Below are 23851 nucleotides of genomic sequence, written 5' to 3'. Positions count from 1 at the left end.
TTTTGCACTCTCCAGTTTTAGTAAATCAGCCCCTGTATTCTGACAAGGGGATGGCTCCCGCCCCCACCCTTCGCCCACCAGAATACACCGATCAACACTCACAGCCATTGGCTGCAAGAGCTGATTGTATGCTGAATGACAGAATGACTGTTCAACTTAAGCTGCTCTCACGACCGGCTTCTGTTGAACAGAGAGCTGTACACACGGACCAAAAGTTGGCCGGTTCCTGCTGAACTGGTCAGTTTTCAGTCAGTTTGTACCAGGCTTAAAGTGGTTGTAAACCCTTACAAACCACTTTGACCTACAGGTAAGCCTAGATTAAGGCTTACCTGTAGGTCCAAGCAATATCTCCTAAACCTATATGGTTTAGGAGATATTTGCCCGAAAACGGGCACCGCTGTCTATGGCGCATGCGCCGTAGACAGCGGCGTGCAGGCGCACTGAGCGCGGCATTCTCAGCGACGGAGCTGCCGCGCATGCGCGGGAGTGACGTCATCGCGGCTTCGCCGAATGACAGCGGCGGAGCTGTGAGACCCCACCAACAAGATGGATGCGGCGGACTACAGGGGACAGCGGCGACTTCGCTGGCTCCTGTGTCAGGTAAGTGACACATAATGGGCTACTATGCGATGCATAGTAGCCCATTATGCTTTGCCTTTGCAGGGAATGAAAGAGGAAGTAAACTCATCAGGGTTTACTTCCACTTTAAGCTTGTGCAGTCATCTATTGTCTTGAAGTGCAAATACATGCAACCCAGCATTTCACTATTTAGAGCAGTACTTAAACTATGGCGCACTCTTTCATTTTGTCTATACTCCACTATGACAAGTAAATGGGAGTAAAAAGATGTAAAGAGAGATGGGAGTAAGGTGCTGAACCCAGATCGTTGACCTGTAACAGGGAAACATTAGTTATACTCAATGGCTTGGCTTCAGCAACACTCTCCACAAAGCAAAGAGGCTGCACAGAAGTAGGGGTCACTTGAATTGAGATGTCCACTTGAACACCAAAAAGAAAGCACTAGGAGCCCAACGTCCTTTCTTGTGTAATCACATATAGCAACAGGGAGGCAAAAAACACGCAATACGTTTAGGGGGCCAAAAATCCCCCTTCATAAGGCTATAAAAGAGTCATAAAAAGTAAATGTTAAAATAACTAAGAAAAGAACAATAGTCATTCATATAGAAGTATCGGTAAAGGTTTTGCAGAATGACCACTAGAGAGCAAAAAAACTAAAATTTGATCCAATTGAAGAGTAAAAGGGTACATATGAACCTTGTAATATAATAATCCCCTTCCTGTGTAGTCTGCAAGTGGCATTGAGTAATATAGTGTAACAATGTATTATTACATTGTATTTACTATTTTACTTATATGCTTATATATATTTTTTTATAAAATGTATTGCAATTTAACACTTTAACTCCTTACCTATCACCTCTTATGAGTTATTTTTCTGCAGATTTTTTATTTATTTTATTATCACTTATCTTTAATATTTACATTTGTATTTTGTTTCATTCATCATGTTATTGATTTCTAAACTGAAAAAATAAATGCTTTTTTCCCGTTTACAAAAACGATGTCATGATTTTTACTAGAAACAATAAACAATACATACCTAAACCCAATCTCAATCCAGCGATGTGCATAAGAGCTGAGGCTCCCATGGCCTTCTTGCTGCAGATTGGCTCCTGCTGCTGTCAATCAGAGCCAGTCATGAGGGGCCGAGCCCTGCTATGTGTGACTTATGGGCACACAGAGCAGGTCTCGGGAAGCAAGCTCACGAGTGTCCCCCCATACCGAGCAGCTTGCTATTGGGGGGCACCTGGCTGGGGTGTGGAGCCAGGAGCGATGGTGGGACACCTGAGAAGGATTGGCGCTGCTCTGTGCAAAACCATTGAACAGAGCAGGTTAGTATGACATGCTTTTTTTTTAAAAACAAAAAAAACCCTTTAATATTAAAGTTATATTTAAATTATTTAAATTATTCGTGTATTGTAAAAATGACTTTGGTCCATAAAGGGGCATAAAGCTACATGAGCTGAAGTGTTTCAACACAGTGCTATACGCATACTTACAAGTTGCTGTAAATCTAGTATAATATGGTTATTTGCATTATTTATATAAAATGCAGAAACAGTAGGCGTGTTATGCATTAATAAAACATTTGTTTTCTGTACCCGATTGCCTACACTTATCTGAATTCAGATGGCTTTGCTTTTTAAAGATGACTGTTTATTAAAATGGAGTCAGAAAGTCTAGTTTAGCCACATTAGGTCTTAAAACATATATTTTGTCCTGAAGGTTGAAAGCTCTCTTTGCATTTATCTTATATCAGACTGTGAACATTTTATGTTCTTTAAGCTGTCTTTGTTTCTATTTATATGCTTCAATGTGTCCCTATGTAACATTTTTGAGAGGCCGCTGGTAATTTAGTAAACATTTATAAAATTTAGTTCATTCCTTACAAGTCTACTTTTTGGTTCATTGACGTTCCATCATCTTGTTATTTAATCCTTATAAGTCAAGTGTGACTCTTGGACCTCGTGGACTTTGGCCCACCAAATTTAAGCTGTTCTCTAAGATTTCTCTGGTTAATATTTATCGTTGCACTATTGCTGCCTAGCCACCTTAAAGGAGTTGTAAAGGCAAGAGGTTTTTTCATCTTAATGCATTCTATACATTAAGATAAAAAAAAATCTTGTGTGTGTAGCAGCCTCCCCCTCACCCCCAATTACCTACCTGAGCTCCTTCTCTCTCCAGCAATGTCCACGATCTGCTCACTCAGTACACTCCTCCTGATTGGCTGAGACAGCGCTATTGGCTCCCTTGGCTGTCAATCAAAGTCAGTCAGCCAATCAGGGGAGAGAGTGGGCGGGGTCAGGTTGGGGTTCCATGTCTAAATGGATACACGGAGCTCTGTCTTGGCTTGGGTGACAACCTGTAGCAAGTTGCTGGCTGAGGGGCACTCAAAGAAGGGAGGGGCCAGGAGCAGCAAAGAGGGACACGAGAAGAAGAGGATCCAGGCTGCTCTGTGCAAAACCAACTGCACAGAGGAGGTAAGTATAACATGTTTTATTTTAAAAAAAAAAGCGAGACTTTACAATCACTTTAACTTCTATGTCCCTGATTACCTTTAGATCTTTCCTTCATAAGTATTTTGAATCCTACCTTCACAAAATGTAACCACAATATCTGTGATTTACTCTTTGCAGCATATGGTTTAGATATTTGTATATCTGTATTAGGTGTTAGACAGTATACACATTAATTTCTGCGTTTCGATAATTTGAGCAATCCCCATTATATCATTATTATTTTATACTACACATCTTTCGATCTCCACTGGTACCAGTGGCATACCAAGTGGGGTGGGCCTCCCCGGGTGCCACACACTGGGGGGGGGGGTGTCAGGCCAGCGCCCTCCCCCCTCTGCGACTGAAGGGGTGACAGCACCACAGGGCAGGTTTAGGCAGCGGCGTGATGACAGGCAGATAAGAGCATGGAGAGGGGAGCTGCAGTGGCGTTGCGGGGGGGGGGGTGCGGGGTGACACCACTGCACCAACCATCCCCTTCTAGGGACAGGGAGATGGTTACAAAAATAGGATGGCAGAGGGATACTAGCAAGTGACAAGATAGAAAAATAGAGAGGGAAGAGGTGGACTGTGATTGTGTAGTAGCAGTGTACTGATGTATCCCTAGAAACCTAAACCTTGTTAGTCCATGAAAAGTATGGGCTGTAAACATGAGTATGTTTGTCAGGCATCTGAAGTAGTAAAGTCAATAAGTATTGGCATAAAGATATTTATACATAAGTAAAAATGCCTGGGCCAAGGATGGCAAGGACATGGAGATGGTGGAAAACAGGATAGCAGAGGGATACTAGCAAGTGACAAGATATTGTGTGGTGGAATATGTGATATCAGAAAAAAAAAAAAATAATAATAATAATAATAATAAATAAATAAAATAAAAATAGAAGTAAGTGCTCAAAAAATTAACTGTGTATAAGATATGCAAGTGTGCCTATATATAGTATTTATCAAAAAGTGGATATAGTAAGTACCTGAGTATGGTGAATATCTTTAGTATAAAATTAATGGATCAAAAGCAACCTCCAGAGCTCTGTGTGTCCTCTGTGAAAAGTGACAGGGGGCACAGTGGGGTGTTTTTACATTTTAACATGGGGGGGGGGTGCCAAATATAGGATCCGCCCTGGGTGCCAAATGTTCTAGGTATGCCCCAGGCTGGTACCCTTCGATTACACAGGACACAGGCAGAACGACAATCTGCCTATGTATACAAGGCAGATTGTCGTTCTGTCAGTAGGCATTGATCCTGTGTTTCTGTAAAAGCATCTCCCCCACAGTGAGTAAGCACAACCTAGGCACACAGTTAAACCTTTGATCACCCCTCATGTTAACCTCTTCCTAGCCAGTACCATTAGTACAGTGACAGTGCATATTCCTTAGCACTGACCACTGTATTAGTGTCACTGGTCCCCAAAAAGTGTCAAAAGTGTCAGTTAGGTGTCCGATTTGTCTGCCTTGATATCACAGTCCTGATATAAGTCGCTGTTCACCGCCATTACTAGTAAAAAATAAAAATAAACTATCCCATAGTTTGTAGACACTATACCTGTTGCGCAAACCAATCAATATTCGCTTATTGGAATTTTTTTAACCAAAAATATGTAGCAGAATACCTAAATTGATGAAGAAATTACATTTTTTTTATTTTTTTTTATTGGGTATGTTTTATAGCAGAAAGTAAAAAATATATATTTGTTTTAATTTTCAGTCTTTTTTTGTTTAGAGCGCAAAAAATCAAACCACAGAGGTGATCAAATACCATCTAAAGAAAGCTCTATTTATGGGGGAAAAAGGACAAAAAATGTATTTGGGTACAGCGTCGCACAACTGCACAATTGTCAGTTAAACAAACACATTGCCGTATCGCAGAAATTTACCTGGTCAATTGGTTAATAAATTAAATGATCATTTTAAAACTGCATTTTGTATTTACTTGGGTTATCTTTGTGTAATATTAAAATGTGTTTAATGATCTGAATCATGTAGGTGTGACAAATATGCAAATATAAAAAATTAGGAAGGGGCAAATACTTTTTCACAGCACTTTATATCTGTATGTTACACAAGGTTATTGTTCACCAGTTACCTGTACATTTCTGCCCCAAGTTGATACATAGTATAAAAAGTTTGATGTAACTCACACAAAATGTGTTTTTTTTTTCTGATCAGGTAAACTTTCTGAAAGAAGGCTGCGGAGAGGACAAAATATGTCAAAGTAACCTTCAGTTGAACTATAGTTTCTACTCTCGCGTCGGCAACAGGGAGCAGTTTGTTGCATTGCCCATGTAAGTGCAGAAAAATGGAAAGTGAAGACTGAATGATAATTTTAGCATTAAAACAAAAATGTGTTTGTTGTCCATATGAGACCTGATTATTACCGACTGAAGTTCCACTTCTGGCCTCATTTTCTTTTCTCCATTTTAAACACATCACTCCTTACTGAATGTGAGTGTAATTAATTATTAGACCCCTTTCACACTGGTGAAGTTTTTCAGCCGCTTTAGTGCTAAAAATATCGCCTGTAAAGCACCTGAAAAAAGCCTCAGCTGCAAACTTAGTGTGAAAGCCCGAGTGCTTTCTCACCGGGGCGCTGTGCTGGCAGGACGACACAAAAAGTCCTGCAAGCAGCTTCTTTGCAGCGATGTAGGTGAGGTGAATACACCGCTCCTAAAGCGCCCCTGCCCATTGAAATCGCTCCTAAAGCGCCCCTGCCCATTGAAATCAAGAAATAGAACACGTTTTAAATATTTCCGACGGAATCAATTCCTATCGGGAAAACCGTTTGTCTGTATTCTATTCCAATGGACCAAAAACTATGCAAGGGCAGCTATTGGCTGCTGGCTTTGGAACTTCCTTTTTCTAGTCCCGTCGTACGCGTGTGTGGGCAAGTCTGTTTCAGTGGAACTCCGTTGGAAAGACCGTCAGAGTTTATTCTGATGGAAAAACTGGTCGTGTGTATGCGGCATTAGAATGGAGTGCCTTGAGACTGTGTGGAATTTTAACCACTTTGATACAGGGCACTTATACCCCTTACACTTTTGAAGACCCTGGAGCACCAGGACAATGGAATTACCCACAAAATGACCCCATTTTGGAAAGTAAACACCCCAACATACATTCTATGAAGCAATATGAGTCTTTTGAACATGTCATTTTTTTCCACAAGTTTTGAAATGAGTGAAAAGAAAATTAAAACTTTAGTTTTTTTTTTATTACACAAAGTTGTCAATTTATAAGATTTTTCTAACACACAGCATGTACATAGCAAATATTACACTTCAAAATACATTCTGCTACTCCTCTTGAATATGGTGATACCACATGTGTGAGACTTTTACACAGCCTGGCCATATAGAGAGGTCCAACATGCAGGGAGCACCATCAGGCGTTGTAGGAGAATAAATTACACATCTAATTTAATTCCTACCTATCACGCTTTTGAAGGTCCTGGAGTACCAGGACAGTGGAATTACCCACAAAATGACCCCATTTTGGAAAGCAAGCACCCCAACCTATATAGTATGAGGCATAGGCTGCAGATAGGTACTCGGTTACTCTGATGGGCTGGAGACGGGTATTTGGGTAATCTGATGCGCTGCAGATAGGTCCTCGGTTACTCTGATGTGCTGCAGATAGGTACTTGGTTACTCTATGCTGGAGGAAGGCACTCGGGTACTCTGATGGTCTGCAGATAGGTACTCAGGTACTCTGGGCTGGAGACAGTTACTCGGGTACTCTGATGGTCTGCCTGTAGGTACTCAGGTACTTTGGGCTGGGGACAGGTACTTGGTACTCTGATGGGCTGGTGACAGGTACTTGGGTACTCTGATGGGCTTGTGACAGGTAATCGAGTACTCTGGTGGGCTGTTGACAGGTACTTGGGTACTCTGATGCACTGCAGATAGGTACTCAGGTACTCTGATGCGCTGCAGATATGTACTCTTGTACTCTGGGCTAGAGACAGGTACTCTGATGAGCTGGAGACAGGTACTCGGGCACTCTGATGGGCTGCAGATAGGTACTCAGGCACTCTGATAGGCTTCAGATAGGTACTCGAGTAATTTGGGCTGGACACAGGTACTCAAGTACTCTGGTGGGCTGCAGATAGGTACTCCGCTACTCTGACGGACTGTTGACAGGTCCTCTTTATTACAGGGGGCAATCAGTGTGTTTTACTTTTTACAGTAGACGATAACTAGCTGTTACCGCAATCTCCTCATCGCACACAATCGGTGTGTGAGGAGGAGAACCCAGTAACAGCTGGTTACCACGGCTTGTTGACATTCTGTGAACAGCTGGCCATGTGGTAAAAAGCCAATTTCATTGGCTCTTTACCCCGATTGGGGATGGGCTGTGTCAGGGTGATATGCCTCATCCCCAATCACCACTCTGCGTGCCCATGCACGAGGACAGCGCATGTGACCGGCTGTGATTGGCAGCCAGTCACGTGATAAAGAGCTTTTTTTTATTGGCTCTTTACACTGATCGGGGATGAGCTGTGTCCCGAGGGACACGTCTCATTCACGATCGCCATGCTGTGGGTCCACGGGGTCCAGTAGGAGAGACGAGAGCCAAGGGACGTCATACGATGTCCACCCAGAGGGAGGAAATGTTTCTGCCAGCGTCATTTTACAATGGCCCTGTATGTAAGTGGTAAAGGGTGTCTTGACTGAAAAAAGGTTGAGAAACACTGGTCTAAACCATGACTACATCCTATCATGGTGCAGATGTTGAATGTCAAAATACCTTTATGTTAGATTCCCTTATCCGTGCTGTATGCTGTGCATGATGTATGCTATTGGATTTCTTTTGTTCAGTCCATGGGCTAAGCAAGAGAAATCTTTACATGTATGGCTAGCCTTAGTCAAGTCTATCTCAGAGTAACAACGTGACTCAAGCCTGTCTGCTGGCTTTGTAATTCCCCAATAAGCATCGTCATCCAAGATTTAATAAATGACTGATGTCTTCAGAAGGGTTGCGATTAAACAAGCAAACACAGAAAGGTATATTGGGCAATGTATTTTTTGAAAACTTTTATTGTCGTCCACTTTTCAGACAAGGCTTTTGGTATACTGTAAAACTGCATAGCAAAAGGATTGTTTTAATTGCTTGTATTTACTTCTAGTTTTCAAGAAATAAGCACCTTTTATTTTAACCATTGCTGGGCATTTGAGGCCTCATGCACATGGGATGTTTTTTCTTTCTCTCCTAGGTGTCTTTCCTCCTAGCACCAGTGTTTTGGTTGTTTGTAAATGCGTGTAATGCATTTAGGTGCGCCAAGTGCTTTGGCATTAATTAATTTCATTGGCCAGAATATTAATTTATTTTGGCCATTGAAATTAATTAACACTCAAGCACTAAACGTGCCTAGCATTAACATGCATTTAGAAGCATTAACGCGCACCAAGCTTTTTTTCTGCCAAAATGCCGCTGGACGAACCGCAGTGGGGGTTCTGCCTCTAAATGTCCCTGCCTCTAAACACTGTTGTGTGCAAGGACATATAGGCTAAGATGCAGGGCCGTTTACAGGCAGGAAAAAACAAAAACTCCAGATAACCCTAAGAGCAGTGTCAAAAATGTCCAGAGTGCATGAGGCCTTATGCTAGACTTTCATACAATAGCTCGCTACCAAAAATATTCTTCACATTGAACAAATTGCCAGTCACAAGAGAAGCATTGTTGTTTCCTTGGTATAGTCTACTGAGAATTGATTCTCTATATTGTACAAATAAAATGTTTTCTTAAAAATATCTCCCCCGGATATTAACCAGCAAAAAAAAAAAAAAAAAAAAAAATGATTGTATCACTAGTGCATGAGAAAGTCGTGACAGAAGGATTAGAGGCTATTACACGGATGATTAAAACCATATGGTTTCCCTTTCCCAGGCATTGCTACTGTACTCTGCAATTACAGTACATTAATATTACAAAATCAATTCAGCAATTGGGAGGGAGTAAGGCGAATCTGACTTTTTAATCATATCCATCCCCAGTTCTGCTTTCCACCGGCTGGAGGTCAGAGATGTTATAGATCTTTATGGGTTTGACACTGCAGTGCCGCCATAGAGGCCAAGCAGACAGACCCTACCTGAAAGTGTCCTGTATGGAGTATTTAATCACTTGCCGACCAGCGCACGGCGATGTAGTGTTTAACCCCTTCCCTGCCAGTGTCACTTACACAGTAATCAGTGAATTTTTTTAGCACTAATTGCTGTATAAATGTCACTGATCCCAAAATAGTGTCAAAAGTGTCCGATGTGTCTGCCGCAATGTCGCAGTCATGATAAAAAATCGCATATCACCGCCATTACTAATAAAAATAAAATGATAATAAAAATGCCATAACGCTATCTCCTATTTTGTAGATGCTATAACTTTTGCACAAACCAATCAATATACGCTTATTGAGATTTTTTTTACCAAAAATATGTAGAAGAATACATATTGGCCTAAACGAAGAAAGAAATTAGTTTTTTAATATATTTTTTGGGGATATTTATTATAGCAAAAAGTAAAAAATATTGCTTTTTTTTTTCAAAATTTTAGCTCTTTTTTTGTTTATAGCACAAAAAATAAAAGCCACAGAACTGATCAAATACCACCAAAAGAAAGCTCTATTTGTCCCCCACCCTTCTCCATACCATTGCAGGGCAGAAGCAGCATCAAAACATAATTTCCGCCCATAGCTCTTAAAGCAACATTTAAAAAAAAAAAATTTTAATTGACATTTTATTATTTTTTTTATTGCATTTTTGTGTAAATATGAGATCTAATCTGACGCCAGATCTCATATTTAAGAGGTCCTGTCATGCTTTTTTCTATTACAAGGGATGTTTACATTCCTTGTAATAGGAATAAAAATAAAAAGGAAAAATTTAAATAAATAAGATTTTTTTTTTAAACGCGCCCCCCCGTCCCGCCGAGCTCGCATGCAGACGTGAACGCATACGTGAGCAGTGCCCGCATATGAAAACGGTGTTCAAACCACACATGTGAGGTATCGCCGTGATTGGTAGAGCAATAATTCTAGCCCTAGACCTCCTCTGTAACTCAAAAAATGCAACCTGTAGAATTTTTTAAACGTTGCCTATGGAGATTTTTAAGGGTAAAAGTTTGTCGCCATTCCACAAACGGCCGCAATTTTGAAGAGTGACATGTTGGCTATCAATTTAATTGGCGTAACATTATCTTTTACAATATGAAAAAAAAATTGGGCTAACTTTACTGTTGTCTTATTTTTTAATTCATGTAATTATATTTTTTCCAAAAAAGTGCTCTTGCAAGACCGCTGAGCAAATATGGTGTGAAAGAATGTATTGCAACGACTGCCATTTTATTCTCTAGGGTGTTCGAAAAAAAAAGTATAATGTTTGGGGGTTCTAAGTAATTTTCTAGCAAAAAAAATGTTTTTAACTTGTAAACAACAAATCTCAGAAAGAGACTCGGCCCTGAACGTTATGATTTTATATTGCATTGTATAGAAACACGTGGCTGAAAAGCAGATCAACATTTGTTCCAGTTCCTTACAGTGGCCCCCCATGTAGTACTTCATTGCTAGGGTCTCAGTAACCAGTAAAGGCTCTAGCTTTTAACTGTTAAACGAGGGAATGGGGCTTATCTCCAAACAGGCATATGTCAAGGCTTTTGTATATAATGGCAAAAATAAATCAATTTAAGGATTGAAGTGGCACTGAAATTATAGCTAAAAATAAAAAAATATGTATTCAAGAATGTGTTCTTAAAAAAAAAAATACCTTTATATTGCTCTCAGCCTTCTGCAAATCTCCAAATTCCTTTTTTTGCTTCTGTGATCTGACTCCTGGTGCCCAATCTGCAGCCTTCGGACCTCAGCAGTCTGCAGTAGGAACATTGATTAGGGTAATAGCATTGATCTCTACTGGCGTCATGTAACATGGTCCCAGTTTCATATCGTCTTCTGCAGCCATCCCCAGACAAAAATGTAGCATGTCCACTCTCTGACCCTCATTTTCTCTATTAGGTGACATCCTACAGTATGGACGCTCAACCTCTGGTCCTCCAGCTGTTGCGGAACTACAAGTCCTAACATATCTTTGCCTTTGGGTGTCATGCTTTAAACTGTCAGCCTTGCAATGCCTCATGGGACTTGTAGTTCTGCAACAGCTGGAGGGCCATAGGTTGAGCACCCATGGTCTACAGGTCCTCTCAAACATTACATATATTGAACATTATGTGCGGCACTTTGGTCATGTCAGGGGCCCCATTCGTATAGTACATACATTGACAACAACTGTGTTAGAGGGTAGCTACATTTGTTCTCCAGCTTGTTCACTGTGTGAAGGAACATAGCCAAACTCCTGCTCCTGAGATGGGCTAAAGACTATGGAATATGGAATTTGCAGTGTGCAAAGAACAGTGCATATGACTGTAACTAACATGCACTGCTCATTCCAAACAAATTATTATTATTCTTATTATACAGGAATTATATAGCACCAACAGTTTGCGCAGCACTTTACAATGTAAAGGGAGACATTACACTAACAGTACAATTCAAAACAAGAGGGTTAGAGGAGCCCTGCTATTGCGATCTTACAATCTAAGTGGGAGGGGCTGGTGATATAAAAAGGTAGGGACTGTGAGGGAAGAACTGATGAGGGGAGTAGAGGATTCAGTTGTTAGCTGGAGGCAGGATAGGTGTCCCTGGAGAGATGAGTTTTCAGGGAACAGCCTAAAAGTAGACAGAGTAGGAGATAACCAGACAGATTGGGGTAGTGAGCTCCAAAGGATGGGAGAGGCTCTGGAGAAGTCCTGGAGACAAGCATGGGAGGGGGAGACAAGGAAGCTAGAGAACAGAAGGTCTTGGGAGGAGCGGACAGTTTGGGTGATATTTGGAGAAACAAATGGAAATGAGAAGGTTTGGGAGCTCACAGAGGACAGTACAAGGAAGCAGAAAAACTCAGAAAGAAATGATTTAATGTAAAAATTATAACAGGGTGATTAAGTAGTAGATGTGTATGGATTATTTTCTTTTCAAAGATTTTTATTGGTAACAAACAGATAACAAATAATGATACACACATTTTAACATAGAGGAGATACATTCAGTTGAAGTGGGTGGTTATAATTGTGTATGGATTGTTTTTAGAGAATAAAGATATTGTTTAATGTCACTTTAACAAAGGTTTTGTTGTCAACACGTTTTCATAGTATTTGTATACCTGACATGGTCACTTTACAATAAATATATACAATGTAATGTAAATGTATACAAAAGATAAAAATAAAATAACTACATCATAATAATAGTCTCATCCAGTGGTTACCAACCAGTCCATGAATCACTAATGGTCCACAAGAAAATTTTAGTGGTCCCCAGCGGTTCTACCGCAAATCAACATTGTGGTGAATGTATAGTGCTCAATGTTGTTTCCAGTGTTGTTCTCAATGCACGCTGACAGTCAATACTGTCATTGTACATTGATACCCAATGCCTTCTCTGTAGTTCCTGCTCCTGTGAACTCAGAGGGAAGCACCGGAAGTAGTGCGGGTGGTAAAGAAGGAAGGGGACTTCCAATGGCAGCGCTGATCACAGACTGTAGGAGGGAGCACAGAGCTCGAGCACATGGTTGGATAAGGAGGTGAGAACCAATGATGAGTCGCTGTAAGGCAGCAGTGTGATGCAGAGTGCGGTGGGGGGGGGGGGGGGGCAGAAAGCCAAAGAAATGTGTGTGAATGGCAGCAGTGTGATCCAGGGGGAGGGGGCAGAGAGCCAGAGCATTGTGTGTATAAGGCATGTAATATTCATGCTAGTGGTCCACGGGTCTGAAAATTGTTCATTTTATGGTCCGCGAGGTCCGAAAGGTAAGGTTGGCGACCACTGGTCTAGTCAAAGTTCACCTTTTCCAGAAAATAGCCTTAGCAGTTAAGGGATCCCAGTAGGCATTAAAATATTATGCAGCTTTGTAAAATGTTTGTTATTTTAACTTTCATCTCCAGAAGCCTGACTGAAAAAACCCAGAGTGTAAAAACTGTTGGTTTTTGCACCTGTAATGCTGGGAGTGAGCACCTACTGGTTTTACCATCCTAGCAACAAGGCTGGACTTGGGGATTGCTAACTGGAAGTTTTTCAGCCAGGCTTCATGAGGGGCCAAATGGCCTCCAGGTATGATACTAAAATGAATGAACATTTTACGAAGCTGGAAATGGAGAACTTGGCCTTTAAGTTAGGACCAGCAAACCAATGAAAAGCTTGTAAAAGATGTGAGCAAAGCAGAGGGGCAGGCATAGCACCAAAGGCTTTGTACCTCCAGCCTGCAGGAATTGAATTTGGCTGGGCTTGTATAATTACAGGATGTCTTAATGCTCATACTGTTCTCATAAAGGATGAGCCTGTGCCAATTAAGTACATTTACTCTGTACCACTGTCTCGTGGCATGCAGCACTTTCCCAAGGTTGGTGAAAGTCAATACTTTGGAAGCCTCCCAGCCACTGCATTATATTTATGTCAAAGAAAATCGCAGTAAAATCATTTTTAGCTCAGGAAATGTATTATTTTTATTAGTTGTTTGACGTGTGCCCTCTAGTGTTAACAACACGAACTGCATTGCATTCCTCTTCTCTTATTCTCTTTCTAGTGAGAACAAGGTTCCTGTGTTCGCACTCACTGACCAGAAAGACATTATCCTCAAGATTACAGTAAATAATTTTCCTTCTGACCTAAAAAATCCCCACCTTGATGGAGATGATGCCCATGAGGCCCAGCTAATAGCAAGCTTTCCTGACACCATGACCTACTCAGCTGTCCGTCCAATTGAGGGATCCAAGGTATGATGAATGTTTTAACTAATTTTGATGATTTTTGAAAACCAAGTGATGCATAAGGCCGGCCATAGATGGTGCCATTTTCTTTCTGGTTGCAGGAAAGAAAATCGTTCAATTCCCCTATCAATACAGTGTTGAAGGGGGGAATTCCTCCCGCAGAGACATTGAGGGTTATTTACTAAGAGTGCAAAATCTTGGCTATAACAGTGATTAGCAATATGTAAAATCCGATAGGCTAGTTGTACCCAAATTGATCGATCAATCAACCTGGGCACATTCACCCTGCCCATACATGCTGCTGAACCGGCTGAAATTCAGACCGACTATGGCCAGCTTAAATGTTTGCAGGGAATTGAAGACCTTTATAAAACAAACAGCAGGTTTTTCCAGCCTACTTTTTCAATTTGTATAATATTCATAGAATAACATTTTTCAAGTTTGAATAATTATTTATTTTACATCATACTCATGGTTGTTTTGTTGGCATCTTATAAATCATGGAAATTTAAATCCTGTTTCTTAGTCCCATAAAACCAGTGTGGAAAGCTATTTGATCCAAATAATCATGCACAGATGTTATAATGTTATTTATTATTGAAAAAAAATTATTGTATATTAGTGGAAAACCACAGTTGTATATGTTAGCTATAGTAACATATATTTTTCTTTTTAAAGTTTTATTTATCAAATTTTGAACTGACAAATATACAGCATGAACAAACAAGGCCCAACAGGGCCACACACAATTTAAAACTTAGGCCGCGTACACACGAGAGGATTGTCCGTCCAACTAAGTCCGTCAGACAATCCGACAGACAGTCCGTCCTACTTTTGAATGAACAGACTTGACCACACACGATGAACAGACAGTCCGCTGAAAGCTTGCGCGATGACGTGTACAGCACGTACGACGGGACTAGAAATACGACGTCCAATACACTGCAATGCAACCTTCGGCCGTGTAAATCCTTTCTGAGCATGCGCCATACTTAGTCCGTCCAACTAGCCTACTCACGAGCGGACTGTCCGCTGAAACCAAAGTTGGACGGACTGTATTACGGAAATTCCGAAAGACTTAGTCCGCCAGACTGTCCGCTGAAAAAGTCTGCTGAAGCCCACACACGAGCGGACTGTCTGCTGAAACACGTTTCAGCGGACTAAGTTGGACGGACAATCCTCTCGTGTGTACGCGGCCTAACACTTCTTCGGCAATTGGCTTATTGTATAACCCCAAGACCTATACCCATGAATATCACAACGAGATTACACAGACCCCCTTATACAGAGACATAATTTGATGTTGTTATTAGTGTTGAAAATATATTTATTAGCATTTTCATAGAAAAAAGACAGTGAACAACATGAGATGAGCATAAGCAGTAGACAGCAATAGGTTCACATATACAAGGAGTCAGCCCGATGGCCCTGATGTAATTATCACTTTGGCCCAAACGTATATCCGCCATCCATTATTACAATACTCCTGCTTTGTACCTTGGGGAAACAGAAACAATAAAAAAAGGAGGGTGGGGAGAAAACCCCTTATCGCACCAATGAGAAGAACACACAAGGTGCCACCTCCCCATGTCTATTGCATACCACGTTGTGGATGGCATATGTTGTCCCATAAGTAGCCACTACATCAGACAGCTGTGGAAGCATTATTCACCCAGCTGCCCCACACCTTATCAACCTCTGCTTATGTAAGTAGCCTTATATAATGGGGCGGATTTGTTGACAAGAGCCTTCCATGCTATAAGGGGGCAGACTTTTTCCATGAGAGCACTATGAGTTTCTTAGCAGAGTAAAGTAAAATTGTCAATAAAGTGTGGGTCACTCTTTTTGGAGCCAGTGCATCCACTAATCCCAAAAGACATACCTCCACCGCTGGCTGTATATGAATAGCAGTAACCTCCTTAATACACTCAGTGACCCCCTTCTAAAATTCCTGGATAGCCACACAATTCAAAAATACATGTAGAAAATCTGCATTGGAGGAAGTGCGCCACCAGCAACAAGGTGACCGGGTAGGGAACATTCTCGCCAATCTGGCTGGAGTAAGATATATACGATGTAAAATTTTTAATTGGATCAACCGATCCCTGGCTGACACCAGTCTGGTAAAGTTAATGTCCCAAATACCATCCCAATCATCCCCATCCATCTGAGGGAACACCTCATCCTACGCCGCCCTACAATGTGAAAGGAGCTCACCAGTCACAAGCAACTGCTTGTATATAGTAGATTGGACCTTGTTCAGATCCTCCTCTCTAAGTAAGGATTCCAGATCGCTAATTTCTGGACTAAGACTAGTATTGCCAAATTGGCCATTAAATGCATGTTTCTGTGTCAAAAAACAAAACAAGTGGGTATTGGGGGGTTGAAATTTAGCTTTCAGAGTATCAAACTGAAGGAGTTTGCCACCACCCATTATATCTTTCAGTGTTTTGATACCATATTTAGTCCAAACGACTGGGTTGGGATATATTCAAAAAAGTGTACCGGGTTGGGGTTTCTCCATAGCGGAGAGTAACACATATTTTAAAACTTTTTGTTGTTGTTCTTAAAGCAGTTGTGCAAGGAAAATGCAATATCATTCCAGGAATCTTGGATACAGAGTGAAATATTAAAAAATAAAGTATAACCGAAAAATAACACTCTACCAGGTTCAAGTAGCTTGTAATTAGGACTTGACAGCATATATAATTGGTATTATTATTAGAGTATAATTTAGAGAATAAAATATGGCACATACAACATTCAACAATGCTGCTGCAGGGTCTGGAGCATTTAACGCATAGCTACTGTGTGATAGGATTGAAACCAGATATCCCATGTTCTGCAGATATTTCCTCTTCTTATACATAACTATTTCAAAAGATAGAATTAGGTTAATCTGTGTTTCCAGTGCAACATACATGCAGGGCTGTCTTTAATATTGATTGGACCCTGGGCAAAACTTTTCTTGGCCCCCCACGCCAATGCAGTTGCGCTCTCAAACCTGCTCTGAGACATACAATAAATAGCAGCTAGACTCAAAATCAGTTTATTGAATCAGATCAGGCAGCGATTGTGATTGGTTGCCAGAGGTTACAGTGTATCATTACCGCTCACTGACTGGTGGCTAGAGGTTACAGTACACATTACAGCTCACTGATTAGTTGCTAGAGGTCACAGCACATGACTTTTGCTTGTTGATTGGTTGCTAGAGATTACTGTGGATATGACCTCAGCATGATATACATGATATTTACATATGAATGCTGGTAATCTACATGTAAACTCAGGGTCTGCTAGTGAGTCATCTGTACACAACGATAGGGCACAGCTGGGCAGCATTAGTAGCAGCTCTTCACACTGAGATATCGGGACACAGCATGGGACTAAAACCTTGAGGGATGAGGGAATTTAAACCAGGATAGTTGGCAATTATGAGGCAGCTGCTCTGGGCCCCACAACAATGACATGGCCCAGGGCAGATGCCCCTTTTGCCCTGTCTTAAAGATGGCCCTGCATCCATGACACAGAGGAGAAAGATTTATTACATATTTAAAGTACATCTAGATCCAAGGACAAAATTTATATTCATAATTATATATTGTTGGTATTCAAGGTGTTAACATGCAGCTGTGAGACACTTCAGAAAACTTAAAAATGGCTTTATTCAGCAAAAAAAAAAAAGAAAATTACAGCTTTTGTCTTCATGGGTAGCTCAACATAACATAATGTCCTCATCAGTATAAAACAGTCCTTTAAATCGTGCTAGCATCCTAGCCAAACAAACATTGCAAAGTCCCAGTTACAAGCCAGCTCACACAGCAGGTCACAGTCCACTTGTGGAGCCTTCCAGACAGTATGCAGGTCTCTTCCTCACTGCTAGCAAAACAGCTCCACACAAACTCTCAGACCAGCTGACTAATAACCAGGTTTGAGGGAAAGTACCTGCCATGTTCAATTAACCATCTCTTAAAGTGGAGGGCCACCCTAAAAAACAAAACAACATTAAAATGTTGCAAAAAGTCTGAAAAAAAAATGAAAAATGTTTAAACTTACCAGAAATGCCTGTTGCTAGGCAGATCATCCTAATCTGCCTCTATCTACTCCGCGGTGATCTTCAGTCTTCTTTCCTCCTCGTGTTGTCTTCTGGGTAATGGGGCGCTGTGTGTTCTGGGAACTGTGTGACCCAGAACAGCACACCCCATTCACAAAGTGCTGCACGACTCGCGCATACGCAGTAGGAAATGGGCAGTGAAGCCACAAGACTCCATTGCCTGTTTCCCTTAGATAGAATGGTGGCGCCGGGACCCGAGAGCCAAGGGACAGGACGGCCTCAGGCGGCCGAAATCTCGGGTGCCCTGGACAGGTAAGTCTGCTTATTAAAAGTCAGCAGCTACAGTGTTTGTAGCTGCTGACTTTTAAATAACACATTTTCAGCTAGCTTGCCCCTTTAACTCTGCCCTCAGCTGCCTCTCTACAATATATATAACTAAAATATATTAGCGTTTACTGCCCATTAGATGTGGTGGCTGCCTGACTTTTCCTATTTTTCAGGCTAAGTGCACTTATTGCAAGTACAAAAAATATCAGGTGATCCTGATAAAATCCTGTATCCTTGTAACTTCCTGTGCAAAAAAACGAATATCTGAAACAAGGTTATCAGCCTTTGCAGTCTTCCTTTGTGGACTACACAGCTTCTCCTCCCTATATAATGGAGTTGAGGTTAATGGGAGGTGTTTGTAGTCCAAAATCAGCAGAGCAGCCTCTGTAAAGTGAGTGAGCAATGTCAGTCTAGGACAGTCACTGGTAGGATCACCAATTAAAAAAAGAGAAAGAAACTTTTAAAGAGAAAACTAATGAAGCTACCATATCTAAAGACTTGTAAGCTGCTATTTTTTTCTTTTTTTTTAGGGTTAGATACACTGTAATTACATTTATTCAAAGTGTATGAGATATATTCTGAATTTATAAGACAGTCTGTGCTTGTTCACCCCAGGACAAGTTGGTGGTGTGTCTTTCCAATGAAAATGCATCCCGGGCTGTATGTGAACTTGGCAACCCAATGAAAAGGAATGCTGAGGTAAGAGAGTCATTTTCATCATCTTTTATTTCTGGGAGGATGTGTAATAAATGTGCATTCTGTTTCATTGGGGTAAATAATAAAAAGGGATTTTAGTCAGTAACAGGTTTCCAACACTGTGGTTGAACCATTTTGCTGGCATGAAAAATGTTTTTAATTTGTACTGTTTATTTGGCCCCGACTTGGCTTAGAATTCTGGGGTCGATTTACTAAAATTGGAAAGTCCGACTTCGGGTGCAGTTGTGCATAGAAACCAATGAGCCGCCAGGTTTTATTTTCAAAGCTTAAAGTGTTACTAAACCCAGAACAGTAAAATCAGTCTGTATATGCAGTAAAGCATGCTTGTTGTACTCACTGTGGAACCTAAGGGGTTCATCCTCTGCATTGTGTAAAAAGCTGTTTGATCCTGTATGCACAGATCCTCCTCTTCTTCCGCTGACTCCAGAACATGTTCGGATAATACAGAGTCTTTGGAGTCAGGCTGCACATGCTCAGTTTGGTGTGTATTGCTAGAGAGTTTTTTTTTCTTTTCTTTGGAGAGTGCATCTGATCAGCTCAGGCCAGTCAGCACTATCCAGACAGAGGATCAGGGGTTCTGGATCCTGATAGGACAGTTCAGTGCAGTATGAAAACTCCTCCAAGTTTTAACAGGAACTGATAGATGCTACAAGACTTTTATATACTACTGATGAAAAAAGGTATTCAGCAGTTTATATTTACTAAAATAATTGTATTTCCATGTTCTATGTACTATGGGAGACCAGATATAATGACTGCAGGGTCTTGGGTTTAGTAACACTGCAATTCAACAAGCTGAAGTTAGAAGCTGATTGGCTACCATGCACAGCTGCACCAGACTTTGTATTCTCCAGTTTTAGTAAATCAACCCCATTGTGACAATGTGAAAATAAGGTTCTGTGAGATAACTATTTCTATCGATAACATGAAAAATCTGTGGCTGGACTTGTTCTAAAGTTAGAGATTGTGGACCAAGTTGTTCACTGATACATTTAGTAACCTATATCAGTGTACCAAAGAATGCTAAACCTGAGATTTTACATGAAACGATTTTTCTAAATGCCCAAACTCTGACTGTCTATAATTTCCTAGATTCAAAGTGTCCATTGTGAAAGCATGTAAATTCTCTATTAATATACCAGTAACAAAGAATAAAATCTCTTGGATTATGCTCCATTACAAGCTGGCACAAAAACCAGATATGAAAAGATCTGGAATTCCTGGGTATAATACTGTGTATATATAGTTGCCTGCATAGGCCTAGGGCTGAGGCTGGAGATGGGGAAAAGGGACCCAGGCCGAAGGGGGCAACTTTATATATCCCATTCTCTTCTTTTCTCCATCTTTTTCTTTTCTTTCTCTTTCTCTCCCATTTTATAATTGGGATTATCGGTCATCCCTTTATTGTTATGGTTCTTCTAAGAATGCCGTATTTTGGCTATTGGTTAGTGGATATACCAGCCCAGAACCTCAGAGAATTAAATAGGAGCTTACCATTTCCATTATATTCCAAGACGTATGGGAAGCAGGCAACACCATGGGGTTGATTTACTAAAGGCAAATAAACTGTGCACTTTGCAGTTGCGCCAAAGCTTAGTAAATGAGGTAAAGTGTGACCCGGAGAAGAAGAAAATTGATGCAGGGTCGGCATGACTAGGGGAGGAACAGGTCCGGGGAAGGGTTAACAAATAGGGAGTTTGTGGGGGGTAGGGAAATCTCTTACCTGATTGGTGGATTTGGGGGCTGTGGTCAGGGTGGAGCCGCAGGGGATGTAGTTCAGGCTAGGGATTATGGGTAATCAGTCTGGAGAAATCTTGGTGGATTGAAGAGTTCCCTCCTGTTTTTGGTTTATTTAATTGTTTAATAAAGGGCTGTTGTGGCCGTTTAAACCCATGTCACGCAGTGTTGTGTTTTTTATTATTAGTTCATAGGACCAAAAGTTGACGAATCCTATAGTCAAGCTTTACTTTGTAAACAGCCAATCACGTGCAAGGAAAATAAAAAAACAGCATTTTTGCTTGCGCAGAATTGGATGATGGAAGTCAGCAGAGCTTCTGCTCATTTACTAAGCTCTGGAACAATTGCTCTTGCAGAGTGCAACTGCACTTTGTACAGTGCACAGTCTATTTGCCTTTAGTCAATCAACCCCCATGCATCTATAGCCCTTCATTGTATACTTATGTTGTATATATCTCATGACCCGGTATAAATCAACGCCCTGGCATCTATAGCCCTTCATTGTATGCTTATGTTGTATATATCTCATGACCTGGTACTTACTGAGGCCTATCACTTGACCTTTGATCCGAGCAAATGTTTGTATATTTGTTCATTGTGAAAACAGTAAAAAATATTGCAAAATAAAAATGTGTGGTTGATATCTATATAGAGGAATGCTGCCCCTTTGCCTCTGTTGCCTAATGGTAAATCTCACCCGATTATAGTTATGGCATATGTTTATGATTCAAGCATTATTTTTTTTTATATATATATATAAGGTCCAGCTCAAGCGAAAACGTTCTATCCTGCATAGAATAGAGCAGGGAAGGGTCCTTCTGTCTCTCACCTTAGTGCCATTCTCATTTTAGTATACAGAAATCTCAACCGACAGCTGTTACCACCCCTGTATTCCGGCCTGTAAGCATATGCAGCCGGAAGTACCTCTCTGTATAGGTATTCCTTGTAATAAAGCAGTTGGTTTGATGTGCAGAGTGATATAAAGACAAGAGGACATGGCCTTGTCTGTTGGGGAGGTGAATCTGAATGATCTCATTGGATACTGGAAGAATGTTATCAGTTCTGCATACATTTCTTCTCCGTAGTATTTTATTGGTATCTGTGCAGCTTATTCAAAGTCATTTATTTTTATATTTCAGATAGCATTCTATATGGTTATCAGCACTCCAGGGATCACTATAGAAACAACAGAATTGGAGGTGAAACTTGAACTGGCCACGTAAGAGTTTAGATGAGCCCCTATGTCATTTTGTGTATTTAAATCTGTTACATCAATGAAATGGTTGTAAGGACATTTTGCAGTAGGGATTATTACACTTTCACACTACTTTCAGTGTACCATACACATAGATGTGAACAGTTCTTTATTGGCTTGTTACAGATATTGACATGTGTTCATTTTGTAATTTACTAATGCTCTGTAAAATGTACATCACAAATCTGACAATTAGATTCCAGTGTACTGTAGTAATATGCAGTAAGTAGGAGCTGCTATTCATGGCACAGGACTCGGGTGTCCGTTCCTTCAGAGCGCATGCACCAGCGACGTTACTGGCCCATTCACAAGTAAATATCTCCTAAACGGTGCAGGTTTAGGAGCTATTTACTGTATCTATAGGTAAGCTTTATGATAGATTTACCTATAGGTAAACCATGGGAATTTATTCCCACTTTAAAACTGCTCCCTCTCCCTTTCAAAGTCCTATACTAACTACCCGGTAGAAGGAAGATGCAAATACTTACCTATTCTCAGGATGGTCATGTCCGTTCACATGATTTCCCCAGAGGCCGGCTTCAGGGGTAGAGGAGAAAGCACCAGCAACGGATGGAATGCCTGGGCAGTGATGTCATCCATAGGCTTAGTATGGGGCATCCGTTGTCGGCTATCCCTTCGTTGAAGCCGACACTGGGAGCCGATCACATGACTGGAACAGAGCGCCCTGAGAATAGGTAAATATAGGCATCTTCTACAGGGTAGTTTGTATAAGTGTTAGATGTGTGGTTCGGAGCAGTTTCAAACTTAGCTCTAGCCTTAAATTACACTGAAGTTTCAGTTATGTAAACCCCTTTTATATACTGCCACTTTAATTACTAAACACATGCTAGAATTAATTATATTTGTGTTTTTAGGATAAGTGAGCAAGTGAATCTGCCAGTACTGGCCAAAGTCAGTGTGATCATTGAACTGCCGCTGTCTGTCTCTGGGTAAGTAAATATTTAATAGGTTTCACTCTGATTTGTTGACCTCTCTCTTACATGCTCCAGTCCAGGTACAATGTGCCTGTTGCCTGTTACTATTGTACTGCGCCTCTAAAAGTGAAAAACCCAAATAATGTCCAAACATGTTAGATCCAAGCAGAGAAGTAGAAAGCTCCCCTACACAATATTACTTTTCAACATAAAACACCAAAAATAAAAATAAAATATAGCTCTCCATATATTAACCTCCAAATTATAGAGAGGCCTAAATGGCCCGAATCATATCCATATCATTCAGGAATCAGTGCTATTCTCCTCCTCATTAAAACGACTTTATATACTGATTTATACATTGTTGCTCCAAAGAAAACCGAAGTCCTCACAAAAGTGAAATGCAAAAAATAATAAAATAAAAATGTTCCCATGAACAGGCTTCAAATATACATTGAATCATGCCAAAATAGCAATCCTATTTCTATTTATGGCTCGGGAAAAAGCTTGAATTATAGAAAAGGCCAGGGCATATCTATATCAATTCACAGTGACTTTTGGTGAGTTAAGCCCCATACACACTATTAGTTTTTCTGCTGAGTTTTTCCTTCCAAAACCATATAATATGAGGTCAAACCTTAGGAGTTTGAATTTGTATGCAATCAGGCAGGCCCTCGCACTACATGGTTTTGGTAAATTTGAAGAAAAAACTCAGCAGAAAAACTGAGTGTGTATGGGGCTTAACAGTTTCCTTAAAGACTGTTAAAGAACATTCGCTGACACCTTCATTCGTTGAATAAAAATGCAGAAAATAAAAAACATCTTCACTGGGAGAAGATGGTCAGTATATAATTTCCTTATTTATAACAAAATTAATGTTATATTCCACGTATGTTCACTCAAGCCTTTCAAAAATTACATTTGCCAGGCT

The 23851-nt window shown here is 40.6% G+C and overlaps 1 protein-coding gene across 4 annotated transcripts in view; it reads left to right on the top strand.

The window, feature by feature from the left end:
- Positions 1 to 23851, top strand: part of ITGA7 (integrin subunit alpha 7) — a 206745-nt gene that overhangs the window by 157789 nt on the left and 25105 nt on the right. For all 4 annotated transcript variants that reach the window (XM_077483363.1, XM_077483361.1, XM_077483360.1 and 1 more), the window contains 5 exons: positions 5265 to 5380; positions 13712 to 13901; positions 18892 to 18975; positions 21870 to 21949; positions 22861 to 22935. In XM_077483363.1, coding sequence (XP_077339489.1) covers positions 5265 to 5380; positions 13712 to 13901; positions 18892 to 18975; positions 21870 to 21949; positions 22861 to 22935 — 545 coding nt within the window. The remainder of the gene's footprint in view (positions 1 to 5264; positions 5381 to 13711; positions 13902 to 18891; positions 18976 to 21869; positions 21950 to 22860; positions 22936 to 23851) is intronic.

The sequence above is a fragment of the Lithobates pipiens genome, unplaced genomic scaffold (assembly GCF_037356315.1).
Source record: "Lithobates pipiens isolate NorthernLeopardFrog02 unplaced genomic scaffold, aLitPip1_a1.2 Scaffold_16, whole genome shotgun sequence".
Lineage (NCBI taxonomy): Eukaryota > Metazoa > Chordata > Amphibia > Anura > Ranidae > Lithobates > Lithobates pipiens.
The sequence above is the reverse complement of the archived record's forward strand: the minus strand, read 5'-3'. Positions and strand labels throughout refer to the sequence as shown.